A 19,940-nucleotide genomic window follows, 5' to 3' on the forward strand; every position below is an offset into this window, starting at 1 on the left:
TCTCTCTCTCTCTGTCGCTCTCTCTCTCTCTGTCGCTCTCTCTCTCTCTCTGTCGCTCTCTCTCTCTCTGTCGCTCTCTCTGTCGCTCTCTCTCTCTCTGTCGCTCTCTCTCTCTCTGTCGCTCTCTCTCTGTCGCTCTTTCGCTCGCTCTCTGTCGCTCTCTCTCTCTCTGTCGCTCTTTCGCTCGCTCTCTGTCGCTCTCTCTCTGTCGCTCTTTCGCTCGCTCTCTGTCGCTCGCTCTCTCTGTGTCGCTCTCTCTCTCTGTGTCGCTCGCTCTCTCTGTGTCGCTCGCTCTCTCTGTGTCGCTCGCTCTCTCTGTGTCGCTCGCTCTCTCTGTGTCGCTCGCTCTCTCTGTGTCGCTCGCTCTCTCTGTGTCGCTCGCTCTCTCTGTGTCGCTCGCTCTCTCTGTGTCGCTCGCTCTCTCTCTGTGTCGCTCGCTCTCTCTCTGTGTCGCTCGCTCTCTCTGTGTCGCGCTCTCTCTCTGTGTCGCGCTCTCTCTCTGTGTCGCGCTCTCTCTCTGTGTCGCGCTCTCTCTCTGTGTCGCGCTCTCTCTCTGTGTCGCGCTCTCTCTCTGTGTCGCGCTCTCTCTCGCTTTCAATTCAAGGGCTTTATTGGCATGGGAAACGTGTTAACATTGCCAAAGCAAGTGAGGTAGATAATATACAAAAGTGAAATAAAATAAAATGAAATGAAATAAAAATGAACAGTAAACATTACACCTACAGAAGTTTCAAAACAATAAAGACATTACAAATGTCATATTATTTATATATATATATATATATATATACAGTGTTTTAACAATGTACAAATGGTTAAAGGACACAAGATAAAATAAATAAGCATAAATATGGGTTGTATTTACAATGGTGTTTGTTCTTCACTGGTTTGCCCTTTTCTCGTGGCAACAGGTCACAAATCTTGCTGCTGTGATGGCACACTGTGGAATTTCACCCAGTAGATATGGGAGTTTATCAAAATTGGATTTGTTTTCGAATTCTTTGTGGATCTGTGTAATCTGAGGGAAATATGTCTCTCTATGGCCATACATTGGGCAGGAGGTTAGGAAGTGCAGCTCAGTTTCCACCTCATTTTGTGGGCAGTGAGCACATAGCCTGTCTTCTCTTGAGAGCCATGTCTGCCTACGGCGGCCTTTCTCAATAGCAAGGCTATGCTCACTGAGTCTGTACATAGTCAAAGCTTTCCTTAAGTTTGGGTCAGTCACAGTGGTCAGGTATTCTGCCACTGTGTACTCTCTGTTTAGGGCCAAATAGCGTTCTAGTTTGCTCTGTTTTTTTGTTAATTCTTTCCAATGTGTCAAGTAACCATCCTTTTGTTTTCTCATGTTTTGGATGGGTCTAATTGTGTTGCTGTCCTGGGGCTCTGTGGGGTCTGTTTGTGTTTGTGAAAAGAGCCACAGGACCAGCTTGCTTAGGGGACTCTTCTCCAGGTTCATCTCTCTGTAGGTGATGGCTTTGTTATGGAAGGTTTGGGAATCGCTTCCTTTTAGGTGGTTATAGAATTTAACGGCACTTTTCTGGATTTTGATAATTAGTGGGTATCGGCCTAATTCTGCTCTGCATGCATTATTTGGTGTTCTACATTGTACACAGAGGATATTTTTGCATAATTCTGCGTGCAGAGTCTCAATTTGGTGTTTGTCCCATTTTGTGAAGTCTTGGTTGGTGAGCGGACCTCAGGCCTCACAATCATAAAGGGCAATGGGCTCTATGAATGATTCAAGTATTTTTAGCCAAATTCTAATTGGTATTTTGAAATTTATGTTCCTTTTGATGGCATAGAATGCCCTTCTTGCCTTGTCTCTCAGATCATTCACAGCTTTGTGGAAGTTACCTGTGGCGCTGATGTTTAGGCCAAGGTATGTATAGTTTTTTTGTGTGCTCTAGGGCAACAGTGTCTAGATGGAATTTGTATTTGTGGTCCTGGTGACTGGACCTTTTTTGGAACACCATTATTTTGGTCTTACTGAGATTTACTGTCAGGGCCCAGGTCTGACAGAATCTGTGCAGAAGATCTAGGTGCTGCTGTAGGCCCTCCTTGGTTGGTGACAGAAGCACCAGATCATCAGAAAACCGCAGACATTTGACTTCGGATTCTAGTAGGGTGAGGCCGGGTGCTGCAGACTTTTCTAGTGCCCGCACCAATTCGCCAAGCATGTTTGAGTTATCTGTTATAAGGGCTTGGGCATAGAGTGAAAGAGGGGTTGGTACAACGTAGAAACACAGGAACTTGTAGTCAGTGAATTACAATATCAATGGACTCGGATGTGTTAGCAGCTGATCGGTATTTGTTGTGCCAGTCTCTAGGATAACTTTGTGATAAGAACAACATATATATATATATATATACAACACATATATACATTACAATATTAAGGACAACACCATATATTCATTACAATATTAAGGACAACACCATATATACACTACAATATTAAGGACAACACCATATATATATTACAATATTAAGGACAACACCATATATACATTACAATATTAAGGACAACACCATATATATATATATATATATATATATTACAATATTAAGGACAACACCATATATACACCTACAATATTAAGGACAACACCATATATACACCTACAATATTAAGGACAACACCATATATACACTACAATATTGAGGACAACACCATATATACATTACAATATTAAGGACAACACCATATATTCATTACAATATTAAGGACAACACCATATATTCATTACAATATTGAGGACAACACCATATATACATTACAATATTGAGGACAACAACATATATACATTACAATATTGAGGACAACACCATATATACATTACAATATTGAGGACAACACCATATATTACATTACAATATTGAGGACAACACCATATATTACATTACAATATTGAGGACAACACCATATATTACATTACAATATTGAGGACAACACCATATATTACATTACAATATTAAGGACAACACCATATATACATTACAATATTAAGGACAACACCATATATTCATTACAATATTAAGGACAACACCATATATACATTACAATATTGAGGACAACACCATATATACATTACAATATTGAGGACAACACCATATATTACATTACAATATTGAGGACAACACCATATATTACATTACAATATTGAGGACAACACCATATATTACATTACAATATTGAGGACAACACCATATATTACAATATTGAGGACAACACCATATATTACAATATTGAGGACAACACCATATATTACAATATTGAGGACAACACCATATATACATTACAATATTAAGGACAACACCATATATTCATTACAATATTAAGGACAACACCATATATTCATTACAATATTGAGGACAACACCATATATACACTACAATATTGAGGACAACACCATATATACACTACAATATTGAGGACAACACCATATATACACTACAATATTGAGGACAACACCATATATACATTACAATATTGAGGACAACACCATATATACATTACAATATTGAGGACAACACCATATATACATTACAATATTGAGGACAACACCATATATACATTACAATATTGAGGACAACACCATATATACACTACAATATTGAGGACAACACCATATATACATTACAATATTGAGGACAACACCATATATACACTACAATATTGAGGACAACACCATATATACACTACAATATTGAGGACAACACCATATATACATTACAATATTGAGGACAACACCATATATTACAATATTGAGGACAACACTATATATTACAATATTGAGGACAACACCATATATTCATTACAATATTAAGGACAACACCATATATACACTACAATATTGAGGACAACACCATATATACACTACAATATTGAGGACAACACCATATATACACTACAATATTGAGGACAACACCATATATACACTACAATATTGAGGACAACACCATATATACATTACAATATTGAGGACAACACCATATATACATTACAATATTGAGGACAACACCATATATACATTACAATATTGAGGACAACACCATATATACATTACAATATTGAGGACAACACCATATATACATTACAATATTGAGGACAACACCATATATACATTACAATATTGAGGACAACACCATATATACATTACAATATTGAGGACAACACCATATATACATTACAATATTGAGGACAACACCATATATACATTACAATATTGAGGACAACACCATATATACATTACAATATTAAGGACAACACCATATATTCATTACAATATTAAGGACAACACCATATATTCATTACAATATTAAGGACAACACCATATATTCATTACAATATTGAGGACAACACCATATATACACTACAATATTGAGGACAACACCATATATACACTACAATATTGAGGACAACACCATATATACACTACAATATTGAGGACAACACCATATATACACTACAATATTGAGGACAACACTATATATTACAATATTGAGGACAACACCATATATTCATTACAATATTAAGGACAACACCATATATACACTACAATATTGAGGACAACACCATATATACACTACAATATTGAGGACAACACCATATATACACTACAATATTGAGGACAACACCATATATACATTACAATATTGAGGACAACACCATATATACATTACAATATTGAGGACAACACCATATATACATTACAATATTGAGGACAACACCATATATACATTACAATATTGAGGACAACACCATATATACATTACAATATTGAGGACAACACCATATATACATTACAATATTGAGGACAACACCATATATACATTACAATATTGAGGACAACACCATATATACATTACAATATTGAGGACAACACCATATATACATTACAATATTAAGGACAACACCATATATTCATTACAATATTGAGGACAACACCATATATACACTACAATATTAAGGACAACACCATATATACACTACAATATTAAGGACAACACCATATATTCATTACAATATTGAGGACAACACCATATATTCATTACAATATTGAGGACAACACCATATATACACTACAATATTGAGGACAACACCATATATTACATTACAATATTAAGGACAACACCATATATACATTACAATATTAAGGACAACACCATATATTCATTACAATATTGAGGACAACACCATATATTACAATATTGAGGACAACACTATATATTACAATATTGAGGACAACACCATATATTCATTACAATATTAAGGACAACACCATATATACACTACAATATTGAGGACAACACCATATATACACTACAATATTGAGGACAACACCATATATACACTACAATATTGAGGACAACACCATATATACACTACAATATTGAGGACAACACCATATATACATTACAATATTGAGGACAACACCATATATACATTACAATATTGAGGACAACACCATATATTCATTACAATATTAAGGACAACACCATATATACATTACAATATTGAGGACAACACCATATATACATTACAATATTGAGGACAACACCATATATACATTACAATATTGAGGACAACACCATATATACATTACAATATTAAGGACAACACCATATATTCATTACAATATTGAGGACAACACCATATATACACTACAATATTAAGGACAACACCATATATACACTACAATATTGAGGACAACACCATATATTCATTAATATATTGAGGACAACACCATATATTCATTACAATATTGAGGACAACACCATATATACACTACAATATTGAGGACAACACCATATATTACATTACAATATTAAGGACAACACCATATATACATTACAATATTAAGGACAACACCATATATACATTACAATATTAAGGACAACACCATATATTCATTACAATATTAAGGACAACACCATATATTCATTACAATATTAAGGACAACACCATATATTCATTACAATATTGAGGACAACACCATATATACACTACAATATTGAGGACAACACCATATATACACTACAATATTGAGGACAACACCATATATACACTACAATATTGAGGACAACACCATATATACATTACAATATTAAGGACAACACCAAAAAAGCTCTGTGACACGGCAGAGTCCACTCATTCAGACTGCTCTTACTCCCTCATTTATCAGAAGACAAGCCAGAAACAATTTATAAAGACTGTTGACATCTAGTGGAAGGCATAGGAATTGCAATTTGAGTCCTAAGCCAATGGATATGGTAATGGCAATGAATAGGAAACTACAAAACCAAAAAAAACTTCCTGAATGGATTTTTCTCAGGTTTTCCCCTGAGTTCTGTAATACTGAGACACTATTTTAACAGTTTTGGAAACTTTAGAGTGTTTTCTATCCAAATCTACCAAATCTATATGCATATCATATCTTCTGGGTCCGAGTAGCAGGCCGTTTAATTTGGGCATGCTTTTCATCCAAAATTCAGAATGCTGCCCCCTACCCTAGAGAAGTTAAGGACAACCCAAATCACAGGACTGTATGTGTAAGATCTATTCAAAGATGGACGTCTACCAGGGTAAAGCTCTTGGCGATGATTCCCCTTGTTCGTCGGAGTCCTCTCATCCACGAGCCATGTCAGCTGGAGTGCCCCATCGTCTCTCCTCCCAGAGAGAAGAATAGAGCTGCATCCTCTGTCACTGCCTGGCAAACATGGCAGACTGTTTTGCCTCTGAATAAATCATGAAATCGGTTCTTCAGAAGGAGGCTTGAAAGCATTGATCCAAGAATAGCCCTGTTGAAATATTAACCACCCACACCCCTTCTTTTTTTGCTCACCCCACATTTATGGATGACACACACACAGAGGGGTTCTGACTTGTGCTCTGTATTTCGAGAGCATTTGATGTTTTTAATGGTTCAGCGTTCCCACTGGACTGTCTAACATTGTGTAACTCAGTGGAAAGGATGTCCGAATCAAATCCGAAGGTGTTGCAACCTCCCGAGGCACACACTTCTAAATGATGATCGACGCACTACTTACGAGTATTTAGTTTATTATAAGGCTGGTTCATAAATCTAGGTGGGTGGTAATATGGAATTGATATACAGCGATATTAGTAAATTAATGCTACTGTGAGAGGACTAGCTGCCACTGTAGATAAGTAATAGGGTCTGCTATTTCAGGACATTTTACTTTTCTTTTGTCTCCTGAGATTTGCCAACAATGTTTGTTCATGTGGAATATAGCTGTGTGTTCTACCGGGTTTCGGCATTAGTAGACGTTGACTTTCATATCAAGCTGAAGACTGATGGCTGTTTTCACTGCTGCCGAGATTTCCAGATGAGTTCGAGGCAGTTTTCTAGGATTTTCCATCTCACCACCTCAGTTATTCCCTGTCACATTGGGAACCGACATACCTCAATCTTCAGATTGTCCTCTTTCACTCCAAGTCCACACCTTACCAACCCCTTCCCCAGGGGAATAACCCCGCCCCTTTGCCCTCTCGCCCCATCAGGCCCCTCCCCCTCCCCTCCTACTTTTCTGACCTCCTGATGCCTGAGTGGCTAGTCAGACAGCACCCTGAATCATTAATGAGGCGTTTGCACATGATGGTTAAGGATAAATGACATAGGGCTACGTTCGGTGAGAGACAGGGACTCTTTGAATCTCTGAAAAACACGACTGGCAGCCCGGGCGGTAAAGATGCGTCTTGGACTAGGCTGCTGCAGGCAGTTTGCGAAGACAACATTGTTTTCGTCTCTCTCAGTGAAAAGGCTGGAGTTTCGGCACCTTATTCAGGTAAGAGGAGTCGGTTAGCACTCAACAGGAGGGGAGGGTTTTTAGTTTATCTCCCTGTTTCGTACCTGGATTTCGTTCCAAGGAGGGGCTCGTGTTGAGAGCATGAAACACACAATATGGCCTCAGCGATATTTATAGTATGTGAGAAGCCTTGATGGATGCACAGTGCCAATATCTCTAATATCAGTGTGACATTGTCAATTGTGTTACTTTTGCTCTCTCTCTTTTGTTAGTTTTTCCTCTCTCTTTGCTACGTACATATTTTATCACTCTTTCAGAGGTTGTCAGTCTAAGTGGAAATGGGGAGCCCGGAGAGGGAGAGATGTGAAATAATTAGCTGGGTGTTTTTTGCATAGCGGGGTGCTTTGGTATGCAGTGTTGTGTGTCTCTCAGACCTATCATTCTCACCAAACAGGCTAGATGTTCAGACATTGTTGTCGCTTTTGAAGCATTGAATTGAAACGGTCTGTTTCTTGCCGTTGTTTTGTTTACAAGCCCTTATGTGAAGTTTTTGCACCAAAATCCTGATTTTTAGATTTACCAACCTCATCTCAGCCCACCAGTGTGCAGCTGTTACTACTTGGAGTAGATGGATGGAGCTGACATGCTTAGTATGGACCAGTGACCATTTCACAGCACTCTGTGTTATTAAAACTAAGATTGATGGTGGTTGTTAAGATGGAGAAAGCCTTTGTGTTTTTGTTGATCCTGGACGACTTGATCCACGATGACTTGATCCTGGGTGACTGACTGACATCCATCCTCTCCTCTGACCCTCAGGCCACGGAAAACGAGCCAGGCGACATGGACCTCAGCGGCCTGCCCGAGACCGCCGTCGACTCCGAGGACGACGATGACGAGGAGGACATTGAGAGAGCGTCGGACCCCCTCATGAGCCGCGACATCGTGCGGGACTGCCTGGAGAAGGACCCAATGGACCGCACCGATGACGACATAGGTGAGTCCCTGCTAGCACACAGAATGTTCCCCTAACATTCCCTCAAGGGTTCCCCTTTGATTGATTAAAAAGTAACCTACTCACAATGTTCTGGGAACCAAAATGTATTTAGCTGTGGCGTGCCAGTGTTTCCCCTACCATTGTGTAGGTGCTAGGCAGGGTGCCTCCCCTTCTTTGCTATGTTGCTTCCTGCCTCCAATTACACAGAAGGGGATGACTATTCCACACCACCTTTAAACTCTTAAAATCTAGAAACAACGGTTATAATGCCTATTACTACTGCTAAAGAATACCTTGTATGTGAGTGCTTGCTGTTTTCTGGCAAGACATTTGGAAAAGCAATGGGAGCCAATTAGATTTGGCTTTGTTCACTAAGGGGAAATCCCCTTTGTAGGCTCATCAGAGTTTAATCAAGCATTCACGATTTTAATCAAACAATGCACAGTGACGCCTCCTCTCCCAGTACCCCGCCCTTGGTGTATCTCAACCCCGCCCCTCTGTATTAGCTAGTTACCATGGATTATGTGTCCATCTGCAGGCCTTCATGCTTCAATGCTTTCGTTTGGTGAATTTATTTTAGCACTGCCACACGAAGACTGTGATATCATAGGCCTGTTAGCAGCAGCACAGCTACAATGATAGGGAGCCAGAAGAAGAGATTAGTTCACATTTACTCACATGAAGCTTAGCTGTAGATGTGATGTGTGGCTGATCTAGTGGATGCAAATGGAGAAAGAGAGTGAGAGAGTACCCCGGTCCCCCTCGACAAACCCCACAAACTCCCCGCCGCCCCTCCCCTCCCGCTCTCTCTGCCGACAGGCTTTTCTAGGTCAACGTCGCACGTCCTCGCCTCTCCTCTCCCGGCGCATTAAAGTTTCAGTGCTTCCGCAGGATTCCCACACGACACTGTTGCCATGCCAAGCACAGGTCAGCCCGCACCCCAGACTTACTTTCTGCGCCTAGCACAGGGATGGAGTCCTTCCCTGGCTCCCGCAACAAGCTATTTCAAGGAGCCAAAAAAATGCATGGGGCAGGAATCAGGACAGGCAATGCCCTATACAGCCAAGCTGAAGCCCCAAATGAGATTTGATTAATGTTGACACACTTCGAAGTGAATGCAAAAGGTCGCTTTTCCCTTTATGCTCATGCAGTTTTTTTCTGTCTATCAAAATTAAATTGATACTTTGCCTTAGTGGATAATCATCCCATTGTTGGATACTCATCACTTGTGGGGTTGAATTTAATGCACCTTCTCTCCCACTAGCTTGTGCCCTTTTTTTCGACCAAAGCCACACAGAGGGTGAAGGAAGAGTGAAGGACTGCCAAGTCCTCCTACGCTCGTCCTCTCTCTCCACTGTGTCAAGACCTTCCTAACCACCTCTCCCTCTCTACTCCCCCTCTCCAACCTTTCCACAGAGCAATTACTGGAGTTCATGCATCAGCTGCCAGCGTTTGCCAACATGACCATGTCTGTGAGGAGGGAGCTGTGTGCCGTCATGGTGTTTGCCGTGGTCGAGCGGGCCGGCACCATCGTACTCAATGACGGGGAAGAGGTATGTTTGTATGTGGAGGCGTGTGCCGTGAATGAGTCTTAAATAAAGTCTTAAATAAAATTTGAATCCAAAATTATCTTTTGGTATTTGTTTCATTATATATGTTGATATTGTCCCATATATAGTTATATAGTTTTGCCTGTCAGCAATCAAGATATCACTTTTAAAATACAGCCGGTATGATGCATTTTGGCGCAGTGGTTAAGGGCGCTGTCCTGCAGCGCCAGCTGTGCCATCAGAGACTCTGGGTTCGCGCCCAGGCTCTGTCATAACCTGCCGCGACCGGGAGGTCCGTGGGGCGACGCACAATTGCCCTAGGGTTGTCCGGGTTAGGGAGGGCTTGGCCGGTAGGGATGTCCTTGTCTCATCGCGCACCAGCGACTCCTGTGGCGGGCTAACCAAGGTTAACCAAGGTTGCCAGGTACACAGTGTTTCCTCCGACACATTGGTGCGGCTGCCTTCCGGGTTGGATGTGCGCTGTGTTAAGAAGCAGTGGGGCTTGGTTGGGTTGTATATCAGAGGACGCATGACTTTCAACCTTCGTCTCTCCCGAGCCCGTACGGGAGTTGTAGCGATGAGACATAGTAGCTACTACAACAATTTGGATACCTCGAAATTGGGGAGAAAAAGGGGTAAAAAAAAAAGTTATATACTGGCTGTATTTCTGTATTTTGAAAGTTTAAATATCTTGATAACTTGATTGCTGAAAGGCGAAACATTTTGGGACTATATCAACAATGGACTAAAGAAACAAATAACAAAAGAGTTTGGGGTGGAATTTCCATTGTCTCTTATATTGGTCTTGTGTGTGTCTTGAATGTGTCTGGGTTTGCACATCTATGGCCTGGGACATGGAGTTTGCCCTTGCCATTACCAATGCAGGTTTCTCTTTTTCCATTTAGTTTTTCTCCCTGCTCTATTAAGCACGAATGACTGCCAACTCCCAGCATCATACGATTCCCCAAGGGGACCAGAAGAGAGATCACTTGTACTGTCTCAACAGTCTTAACAGGCTCTGGCTTTTCAATTAAGCCACTTTGGTCATTTTTTCGCTGTGATGCACCCAAACATAGAGTTCGAGCCATACCCTTAAGTCCAGTTCACTTCAAGGGCAGTCCAGTCAAAGTTGAATAACATCCTATTGAGCTGGTGTGTGTTAGTAGTATGTCCACTACTGCCTCAGTGCATTGTCAAATGTGTTGTTGATGATGCTATAAGGGAGAAAGTGATACCTTGCTGTAAAATATGATTTGCTATCTAAAAGGGTCAAATCATAGTTATTATTAGTGTAGAAACGGGGGTATTATATATTATTGAACCATTTGTGTGTATATATATATATATTTGTTTAACCGTTACTTAAATACTTATTTACAATGACGACCTATGAACAGTGGGTTAACTGCCTTGTTCAGGGGCAGAACGACATATTTTTTACCTTGTCAGCTTGGGTATTCGATCTGGCAACCTTTCGGTTACTGTCCCAACGCTCTAATCACTAGGCAACCTGCCGCCCCACCTACATGTACAGTTGCAGTCGGAAGTTTACATACACCGTAGCCAAATACATTTAAACTCAGTTTTTCACAATTCCTGACTTTTAATCCTAGTAAAAATTCCCTGTCTTAGGTCAGTTAGGATCACCACTTTATTTTAAGAATGTGAAATGTCATAATAATAGTAGAGAATTATTTATTTCAGCTTTTTATTATTTTTTAGTCAGAAGTTTACATACTCAATTAGTATTTGGTAGCGTTGCCTTTAAATGGTTTAACTTGGGTCAAATGTTTCGAGTAACCTTCCACAAGCTTCCCACAATAAGTTGGGTGAATGTTGTCCCGTTCCTCCTGACAGAGCTGGTGTAACTGAGTCAGGTTTGCAGGCCTCCTTACTTGCACACGCTTTTTCAGTTCTGCCCACACATTTTCTGTAGGATTGAGGTCAGGGCTTTGTTATGGCCACTCCAATACCTTGACTTTGTTGTCCTTAAGCCATTTTGCCACAACTTTGGAAGTATGCTTGGGGTCATTGTCCATTTGGAAGACCCAATTGCGACCAAGCTTTCATTTCCTGACTGATGTCTTGAGATTTTGCTTCAATATTTCCGCATAATTTTCCTACCTCATGAAGCCATCTATTTTGTGAAGTGCACCAGTCCCTCCTGCAGCAAAGCACCCCCACAACATGATGCTACCACTGTGCTTCATGGTTGGGATGGTGTTCTTCGGCTTGCAAGCCTCCCCCTTTTTGCTCCAAACAAAACGATGGTCATTATGGCTAAACATTTCTATTTTTGTTTCATTAGACCAGAGAACATTTCTCCAAAAAGTATGATTTTTGTCCCCGTGTGTAGTTGCAAACCTTATGGTGTTTGGAAATTGCTCCCAAGGATGAACCAGACTTGTGGAGGTCTACAATTTTTTTTCTAAGATCTTGGCTGATTTCTTTTGATTTTCCCATGATGTCAAGCAAAGAGGCACTGAGTTTGAATGTAGTCCTTGAATTACATCCTCATGTACACCTCCAATTGACTCAAATGATGTCAATTAGCCTATCAGAAGCTTCTAAAGCCATGGCGTCATTTTCTGGAATTTCCCAAGCTGTTTATTAAGGCACAGTCAACTTAGTGTATGTAAACTTCTGACCCACATGAATTGTGATGCAGTGAATTATAAGTGAAATAATCTGTCTGTAAACAATTGTTGGAAAAATTACTTGTCATTCACAAAGTAGATGTCCTAACCGACTTGCCAAAACTCGTTTGTTAACAAGAAATTTGTGGGGTGGTTGAAAAACAAGTTTTAATGACTCCAACCTAAGTGGATGTAAACTTCCGACTTCAACTGTACATATTAATAACCCAACCTACATGTACGTTTTACCTCGACTAAACGGTGCCCCAGTACCCCCCCCTGTATATCATCTCGCTTTTGTTATTTCACTGCTCTTTAATTTCCTGTTACTTTTATTTCTTATCTGTGCTGCGTTGTTGGTTAGGGACTCATAAGTAAGCATTTCACTTTTGTATTCGGCGCATGTGACTCATAAAATTTTATTTAACTAACGGCTAACTAATAGCTAATGGCCAACTAATTGCTTAAGGCTAATTGTGATTAAACAATGTATTTAAAGCATCATAGCTGACTTAATCTTCCTTTAACATGTGATCCCAGCCTGATATTAAACCAGGGATGGGTAACTCCAGTCCTCGGGGGGCATGGTTAGTGTCACTTTTGCCCCCGTCCCAACTAACACACCTGACTCCATAATCAACTAATCATGATCTTCACTTTAGAATGCATCAGCTGTTTTGCACTCGGGATGGGGACAAAGTGACACCACTCCAGTCCCCGAGGACTCCAGTGTCCTGTCCCTGTATTAAACCATTGTCCACTGAATGATCACTGAGTATTTCTGACTGTTAACTGTTTGTGGTTGTGGTCTTTCCAAACTCAGCTGGACTCGTGGTCAGTGATCCTGAATGGCTCGGTGGAGGTGACGTACCCTGAGGGCAGGCCTGAGATCCTGTGTATGGGCAACAGCTTCGGGGTCTCCCCTACCATAGAGAAGGAGTACATGAAGGGAGTGATGAAGACTAAGGTGGACGACTGTCAGGTAAGGCTCAGCACTGAGACAGTCCATCATAATAGCCAATCGGTTTATTGGCCTGTCATACGGGCCTTATCTCCCATATATTGAATAGTGTTATATACTCCACCCCTTATACTCCACTCAATTAGTCTGTTGCATTTTAAAGCAGGCTTGACATTTTTTTTTAATGTTTATTTTTTATTTGAACCTTTATTTAAGTAGGGAAGTCGGTTAAAAACACATTTTAATTTACAATGACTGCCTACACCGGCCAAACCCAGTCGACGCTGGGCCAATTGTGGTCCTGTCCTGTGCTGGCGTGGTTACACATGGTCTGTGGTTGTGAGGCCGGTTGGTTGTGCTGCCAGATTCTATAAAATGACATTGGTAGAGAAATGATCATTAAATTATCTGGCAACAGCTCTGGGGGACATTCCTGCAGTCAGCATTCCAATTGTTCTCTGCCTCCAAACCTTGAGACATCTGTGGCGTTGTGTGACAAAACTACACATTTTACGAGTGCCCTTTTATTGTCCCCAGCACAAGGTTTACCTGTGTAATGATCATACTGTTTAATCATGTTCTTCATATGCTACAAAGGAGAAATGCTCACTAACAAGGATGTAAACACATTTGTGCCCAACATTTGAGAGAAATAAGCTTTTTGAGCATATAGAAAATTTAGACGGTCTTTTATTTCAGCTCATGAAACATGGGACCAACATTTTACATGTTGCGTTTATATTTTTGTTCACCATACATTGTCCAGTAGGTACCAACCAATTAAATGAAGACGCTGGGTTAATTAACTAAGAGAGAGTGTTTATTTAATTGGTGTCTTAAAATAGATTCGCTCAAAATGTCTCTCAGGCATGTTGATCTAAAAAGCGTTATGTCCCCAAGCTAACTACTACGCTCTTTCACTTCCTCTCTCCCTCCACCTATGTTCCAGTTTGTGTGCATAGCGCAGCAGGACTACTGCTGCATCCTCAACCAGGTGGAGAAGAACATGCAGAAGGTGGAGGAGGAGGGCGAGATCGTCATGGTCAAGGAGCACCGTGAGCTGGACCGCACCGGCACCAGGAAGGGACACATCGTCATCAAGGTGAGTTCATTCATTATTGAGTAAGCCTTTAGACTCCAAACCACATCTTCCAAATAAAGGTGTCATGACATACAGGTGTTATGACAGGTGTTATGAATGCCCATGTATATGACGTTTAGTGTTACCTAAAGGATAATATACACCATCTCCTATAGGGCACGAAGGAGCGTCTGACTATGCACCTGGTAGAGGAGCACTCTGTGGTGGACCCCACCTACATCGAGGACTTCCTGTTGACCTACAGGACTTTCCTCTCCAGCCCCATGGTCGTGGGCAACAAGCTCCTCGAGTGGTTCCACGACCCAAGCCTCAGGGACAAGGTCAGATCCCAGTTCAAACACTTTACTATCCTTTTTCAGATAAGTATTATTTTTGTCATTTTATTGTAATGGAAGCTAGACGGTACTTAACATCAGTAATAGATAAAGCATAGATAATATCACAGATGCATGCATGCTTACATACTCTATCTTCCAAATGTTTTAGAACACCTACTCATTGAAGTTTTTATTTTAGTTTTGTATTACTATGTTCTACATTGTAGAATAATAGTGAAGACATCAAAACTATTAAATAACACATAGGGTATCATGTAGTAACCAAAAAAAAAGTGTTAAACAAATCAAATACAATTTGAGATTCTTCAGATAGCCACCATTTTCCTTGATATCGCTTTGCACACACTTGGCATTCTCTCAACCAGCTTCACCTGGAATGCTTTTCCAACACTCTTGAAGGAATTCCCACATATGCTGAGCACCGGTTGGCTGCTTTTTCTTCACTCTGCGGTCCGACTCATCCCAAACCATGTCAATTTGGCTGAGGTCAGGGTATTGTGGAGGCCAGGTCATCTGATGCAGCACTCCATCACTCTCATTGTTCAAAAATCCCTTACACAGTCTGGAGGTGTGTTGGGTCATTGTCCTGTTGAAAAACAAATTATTGTCTCGTTAAGCACAAACCAGATGGGATGGCGTATCGCTGCAGAATGCTGTGGAAGCCATTCTGGTTAAGTATGTCTTGAATTCTAAATTAATCACAGACAGTGTCACCAGCAAAGCATCCACACACCGTAACACCACCTCCATGCTTTACTGTTGGAAATACACTTGCAGAGATCATCCGTTCACCTACACCACGTCTCACAAAGACACAACGGTTGGACCCGATTAATCTCCCATTTGGACTCCAGACCAAAGGGCAGAGTTCCACCGGTCTAATGTCCATTGCTCGTATTTCTTTGCCCAAGCAAGTCTCTTCTTATTATTGGTGTCCTTTAGTAGTGGTTTCTTTGTGGCAATTCGACCATCAAGGCCTGATTCACGCAGCCTCCTCTGAACAGTTGATGTTGAGATGTGTCTGTTACTTGAATTCTGTGAAGCATTTATTTGGGCTGCAATTTCTGAGGCTGGTAACTCTAATGAACTTATGCTGAAAAAAAATAAAAAATCCTCTTCAACAGAGGCAACTCTGATTCTTCCATTTCTGTGGCGGTCCTCATGAGAGCCAGTTTCATCATAGCGCTTGATGGTTTTTGCGACGGCACTTGAAGAAACTTTCAGTTCCTGAAATGTTCTGTATTGATTGACCTTCATGTCTTAATAAAGTAATGATGGACTGTTGTTTCTCTTTGCTTATTTGAGCTGTTCTTGCCATAATATGGACTTGGCCCTATCTGTTAACTATCTGTTAAAAGACCATCTTCTGTATACCCCCCACCTTGTCACAACACAACTGATTGGCTGAAACGCATTAAGAAGGAAAGAAAATCCACAAATTAACTTTTAAGAAGGTACACCTGTTAATTGAAACGCATTCCAGGTGACTACATAATGAAGCTGGTTGAGGGAATACCAAGTGTGTGCAAACCTGTCATCAAGGCAAAGGGTGGCTGTTTTAAAATAAAAAAATATTTTATATTTTTCAGTTTTTTGGTTACCACATTGTTCCATGTGTCATTTCATAGTTTGGATGTCTTCACTACTATTCTACAATGTAGAAAATATTACAAATAAAAAGTAAACCTTGAATGAGGTAGGTGTTCTAAAACTTTTGACCGGTAGTGTACATACAGATTAACACACACACACAGAACTACAAGTGAATAAATGTATATAACAAGCTAACATTCAATCCAAGCCCATGCCCATCCACTTATTTTTTACTTTGAATGAATCTGACTTTCTTCTTGCATCCCCAGGTTACACGGGTCGTCTTGCTGTGGGTGAACAATCACTTCAATGACTTTGAAGGCGACCCTGCAATGACTCACTTTCTTGAAGAGTTTGAGAACAATCTGGAGAGAGAGGTCCGTGTCTCAGTTAAGCATAGCATGTTTCATATCTAGTTTCAACATTACAGCGTGTTTCATATCTAGTTTCAACATTACACCGTGTTTCATATCTAGTTTCAACATTACAGCATGTTTCATATCTAGTTTCAACATTACACCGTGTTTCATATCTTGTTTAACATTACAGCGTGTTTCATATCTAGTTTAACATTACAGCATGTTTCATATCTTGTTTAACATTACAGCATGTTTCATATCTAGTTTAACATTACAGCATGTTTCATATCTAGTTTAACATTACAGCATGTTTCATATCTAGTTTCAACATTACAGCATGTTTCATATCTAGTTTAACATTACAGCATGTTTCATATCTAGTTTCAACATTACAGCATGTTTCATATCTAGTTTCAACATTACACCGTGTTTCATATCTTGTTTAACATTACAGCGTGTTTCATATCTAGTTTAACATTACAGCATGTTTCATATCTTGTTTAACATTACAGCATGTTTCATATCTAGTTTAACATTACAGCATGTTTCATATCTAGTTTCAACATTACACCGTGTTTCATATCTAGTTTCAACATTACACCGTGTTTCATATCTAGTTTCAACATTACACCGTGTTTCATATCTAGTTTCAACATTACACCGTGTTTCATGTCCAGTTTCAACATTACAGCGTGTTTCATGTCCAGTTTCAACATTACAGCGGGTTTCATGTCCAGTTTCAACATTACAGCGGGTTTCATGTCTAGTTTCAACATTACAGCGTGTTTCATATCTAGTTTCAACATTACAGCGTGTTTCATATCTAGTTTCAACATTACAGCGTGTTTCATATCTAGTTTCAACATTACACCGTGTTTCATATCTAGTTTCAACATTACACCGTGTTTCATATCTAGTTTCAACATTACGGCGTGTTTCATATCTAGTTTCAACATTACGGCCTGTTTCATATCTAGTTTCAACATTACGGCCTGTTTCATATCTAGTTTCAACATTACAGCAGGTTTCATATCCAGTTTCAACATTACAGCAGGTTTCATATCCAGTTTCAACATTACAGCGGGTTTCATATCTAGTTTCAACATTACAGCGTGTTTCATATCTAGTTTCAACATTACAGCGGGTTTCATATCTAGTTTCAACATTACAGCGGGTTTCATATCTAGTTTCAACATTACAGCGTGTTTCATATCTAGTTTCAACATTACAGCGTGTTTCATATCTAGTTTCAACATTACAGCGTGTTTCATATCTAGTTTCAACATTACAGCGTGTTTCATATCTAGTTTCAACATTACACCGGGTTTCATGTCCAGTTTCAACATTACACCGGGTTTCATGTCCAGTTTCAACATTACACCGTGTTTCATGTCCAGTTTCAACATTACACCGTGTTTCATGTCCAGTTTCAACATTACACCGTGTTTCATGTCCAGTTTCAACATTACACCGTGTTTCATGTCCAGTTTCAACATTACACCGTGTTTCATGTCTAGTTTCAACATTACACCGGGTTTCATGTCTAGTTTCAACATTACACCGGGTTTCATGTCTAGTTTCAACATTACACCGGGTTTCATGTCTAGTTTCAACATTACACCGGGTTTCATGTCTAGTTTCAACATTACACCGGGTTTCATGTCTAGTTTCAACATTACACCGGGTTTCATGTCTAGTTTCAACATTACACCGGGTTTCATGTCTAGTTTCAACATTACACCGGGTTTCATGTCTAGTTTCAACATTACACCGGGTTTCATGTCCAGTTTCAACATTACACCGGGTTTCATGTCCAGTTTCAACATTACACCGGGTTTCATGTCTAGTTTCAACATTACACCGGGTTTCATGTCTAGTTTCAACATTACACCGGGTTTCATGTCTAGTTTCAACATTACACCGGGTTTCACGTCCAGTTTCAACATTACAGCGGGTTTCACGTCCAGTTTCAACATTACAGCGGGTTTCACGTCCAGTTTCAACATTACAGCGGGTTTCACGTCCAGTTTCAACATTACAGCGGGTTTCACGTCCAGTTTCAACATTACAGCGGGTTTCACGTCCAGTTTCAACATTACAACGGGTTTCACGTCCAGTTTCAACATTACAGCGGGTTTCACGTCCAGTTTCAACATTACAGCGGGTTTCACGTCCAGTTTCAACATTACAGCGGGTTTCACGTCCAGTTTCAACATTACAGCGGGTTTCACGTCCAGTTTCAACATTACAGCGGGTTTCACGTCCAGTTTCAACATTACAGCGGGTTTCACGTCCAGTTTCAACATTACAGCGGGTTTCACGTCCAGTTTCAACATTACAGCGGGTTTCACGTCCAGTTTCAACATTACAGCGGGTTTCACGTCCAGTTTCAACATTACAGCGGGTTTCACGTCCAGTTTCAACATTACAGCGGGTTTCACGTCCAGTTTCAACATTACAGCGGGTTTCACGTCCAGTTTCAACATTACAGCGGGTTTCACGTCCAGTTTCAACATTACAGCGGGTTTCACGTCCAGTTTCAACATTACAGCGGGTTTCACGTCCAGTTTCAACATTACAGCGGGTTTCACGTCCAGTTTCAACATTACAGCGGGTTTCACGTCCAGTTTCAAC

General features: G+C 40.3%; 1 protein-coding gene across 14 annotated transcripts in view; it reads left to right on the forward strand.

Annotated features, from left to right (window-relative positions):
• Positions 1-19,940, forward strand: part of LOC112247599 (rap guanine nucleotide exchange factor 2) — a 163,861-nt gene that overhangs the window by 113,024 nt on the left and 30,897 nt on the right. For 7 of the 14 annotated variants that reach the window (XM_042303165.1, XM_042303153.1, XM_042303157.1 and 4 more), the window contains 6 exons: positions 8,590-8,767; positions 10,184-10,320; positions 13,777-13,935; positions 14,864-15,016; positions 15,172-15,336; positions 17,217-17,324. In XM_042303165.1, the coding sequence (XP_042159099.1) occupies positions 8,590-8,767; positions 10,184-10,320; positions 13,777-13,935; positions 14,864-15,016; positions 15,172-15,336; positions 17,217-17,324 (900 nt within the window). Of the gene's footprint in view, positions 1-8,589; positions 8,768-10,183; positions 10,321-13,776; positions 13,936-14,863; positions 15,017-15,171; positions 15,337-17,216; positions 17,337-19,940 lie in introns of all 14 variants that reach the window. The other 7 variants (XM_042303152.1, XM_042303160.1, XM_042303156.1 and 4 more) reach the window with 1 other exon arrangement.

This window comes from Oncorhynchus tshawytscha, linkage group LG21 (assembly GCF_018296145.1).
Source record: "Oncorhynchus tshawytscha isolate Ot180627B linkage group LG21, Otsh_v2.0, whole genome shotgun sequence".
Lineage (NCBI taxonomy): Eukaryota > Metazoa > Chordata > Actinopteri > Salmoniformes > Salmonidae > Oncorhynchus > Oncorhynchus tshawytscha.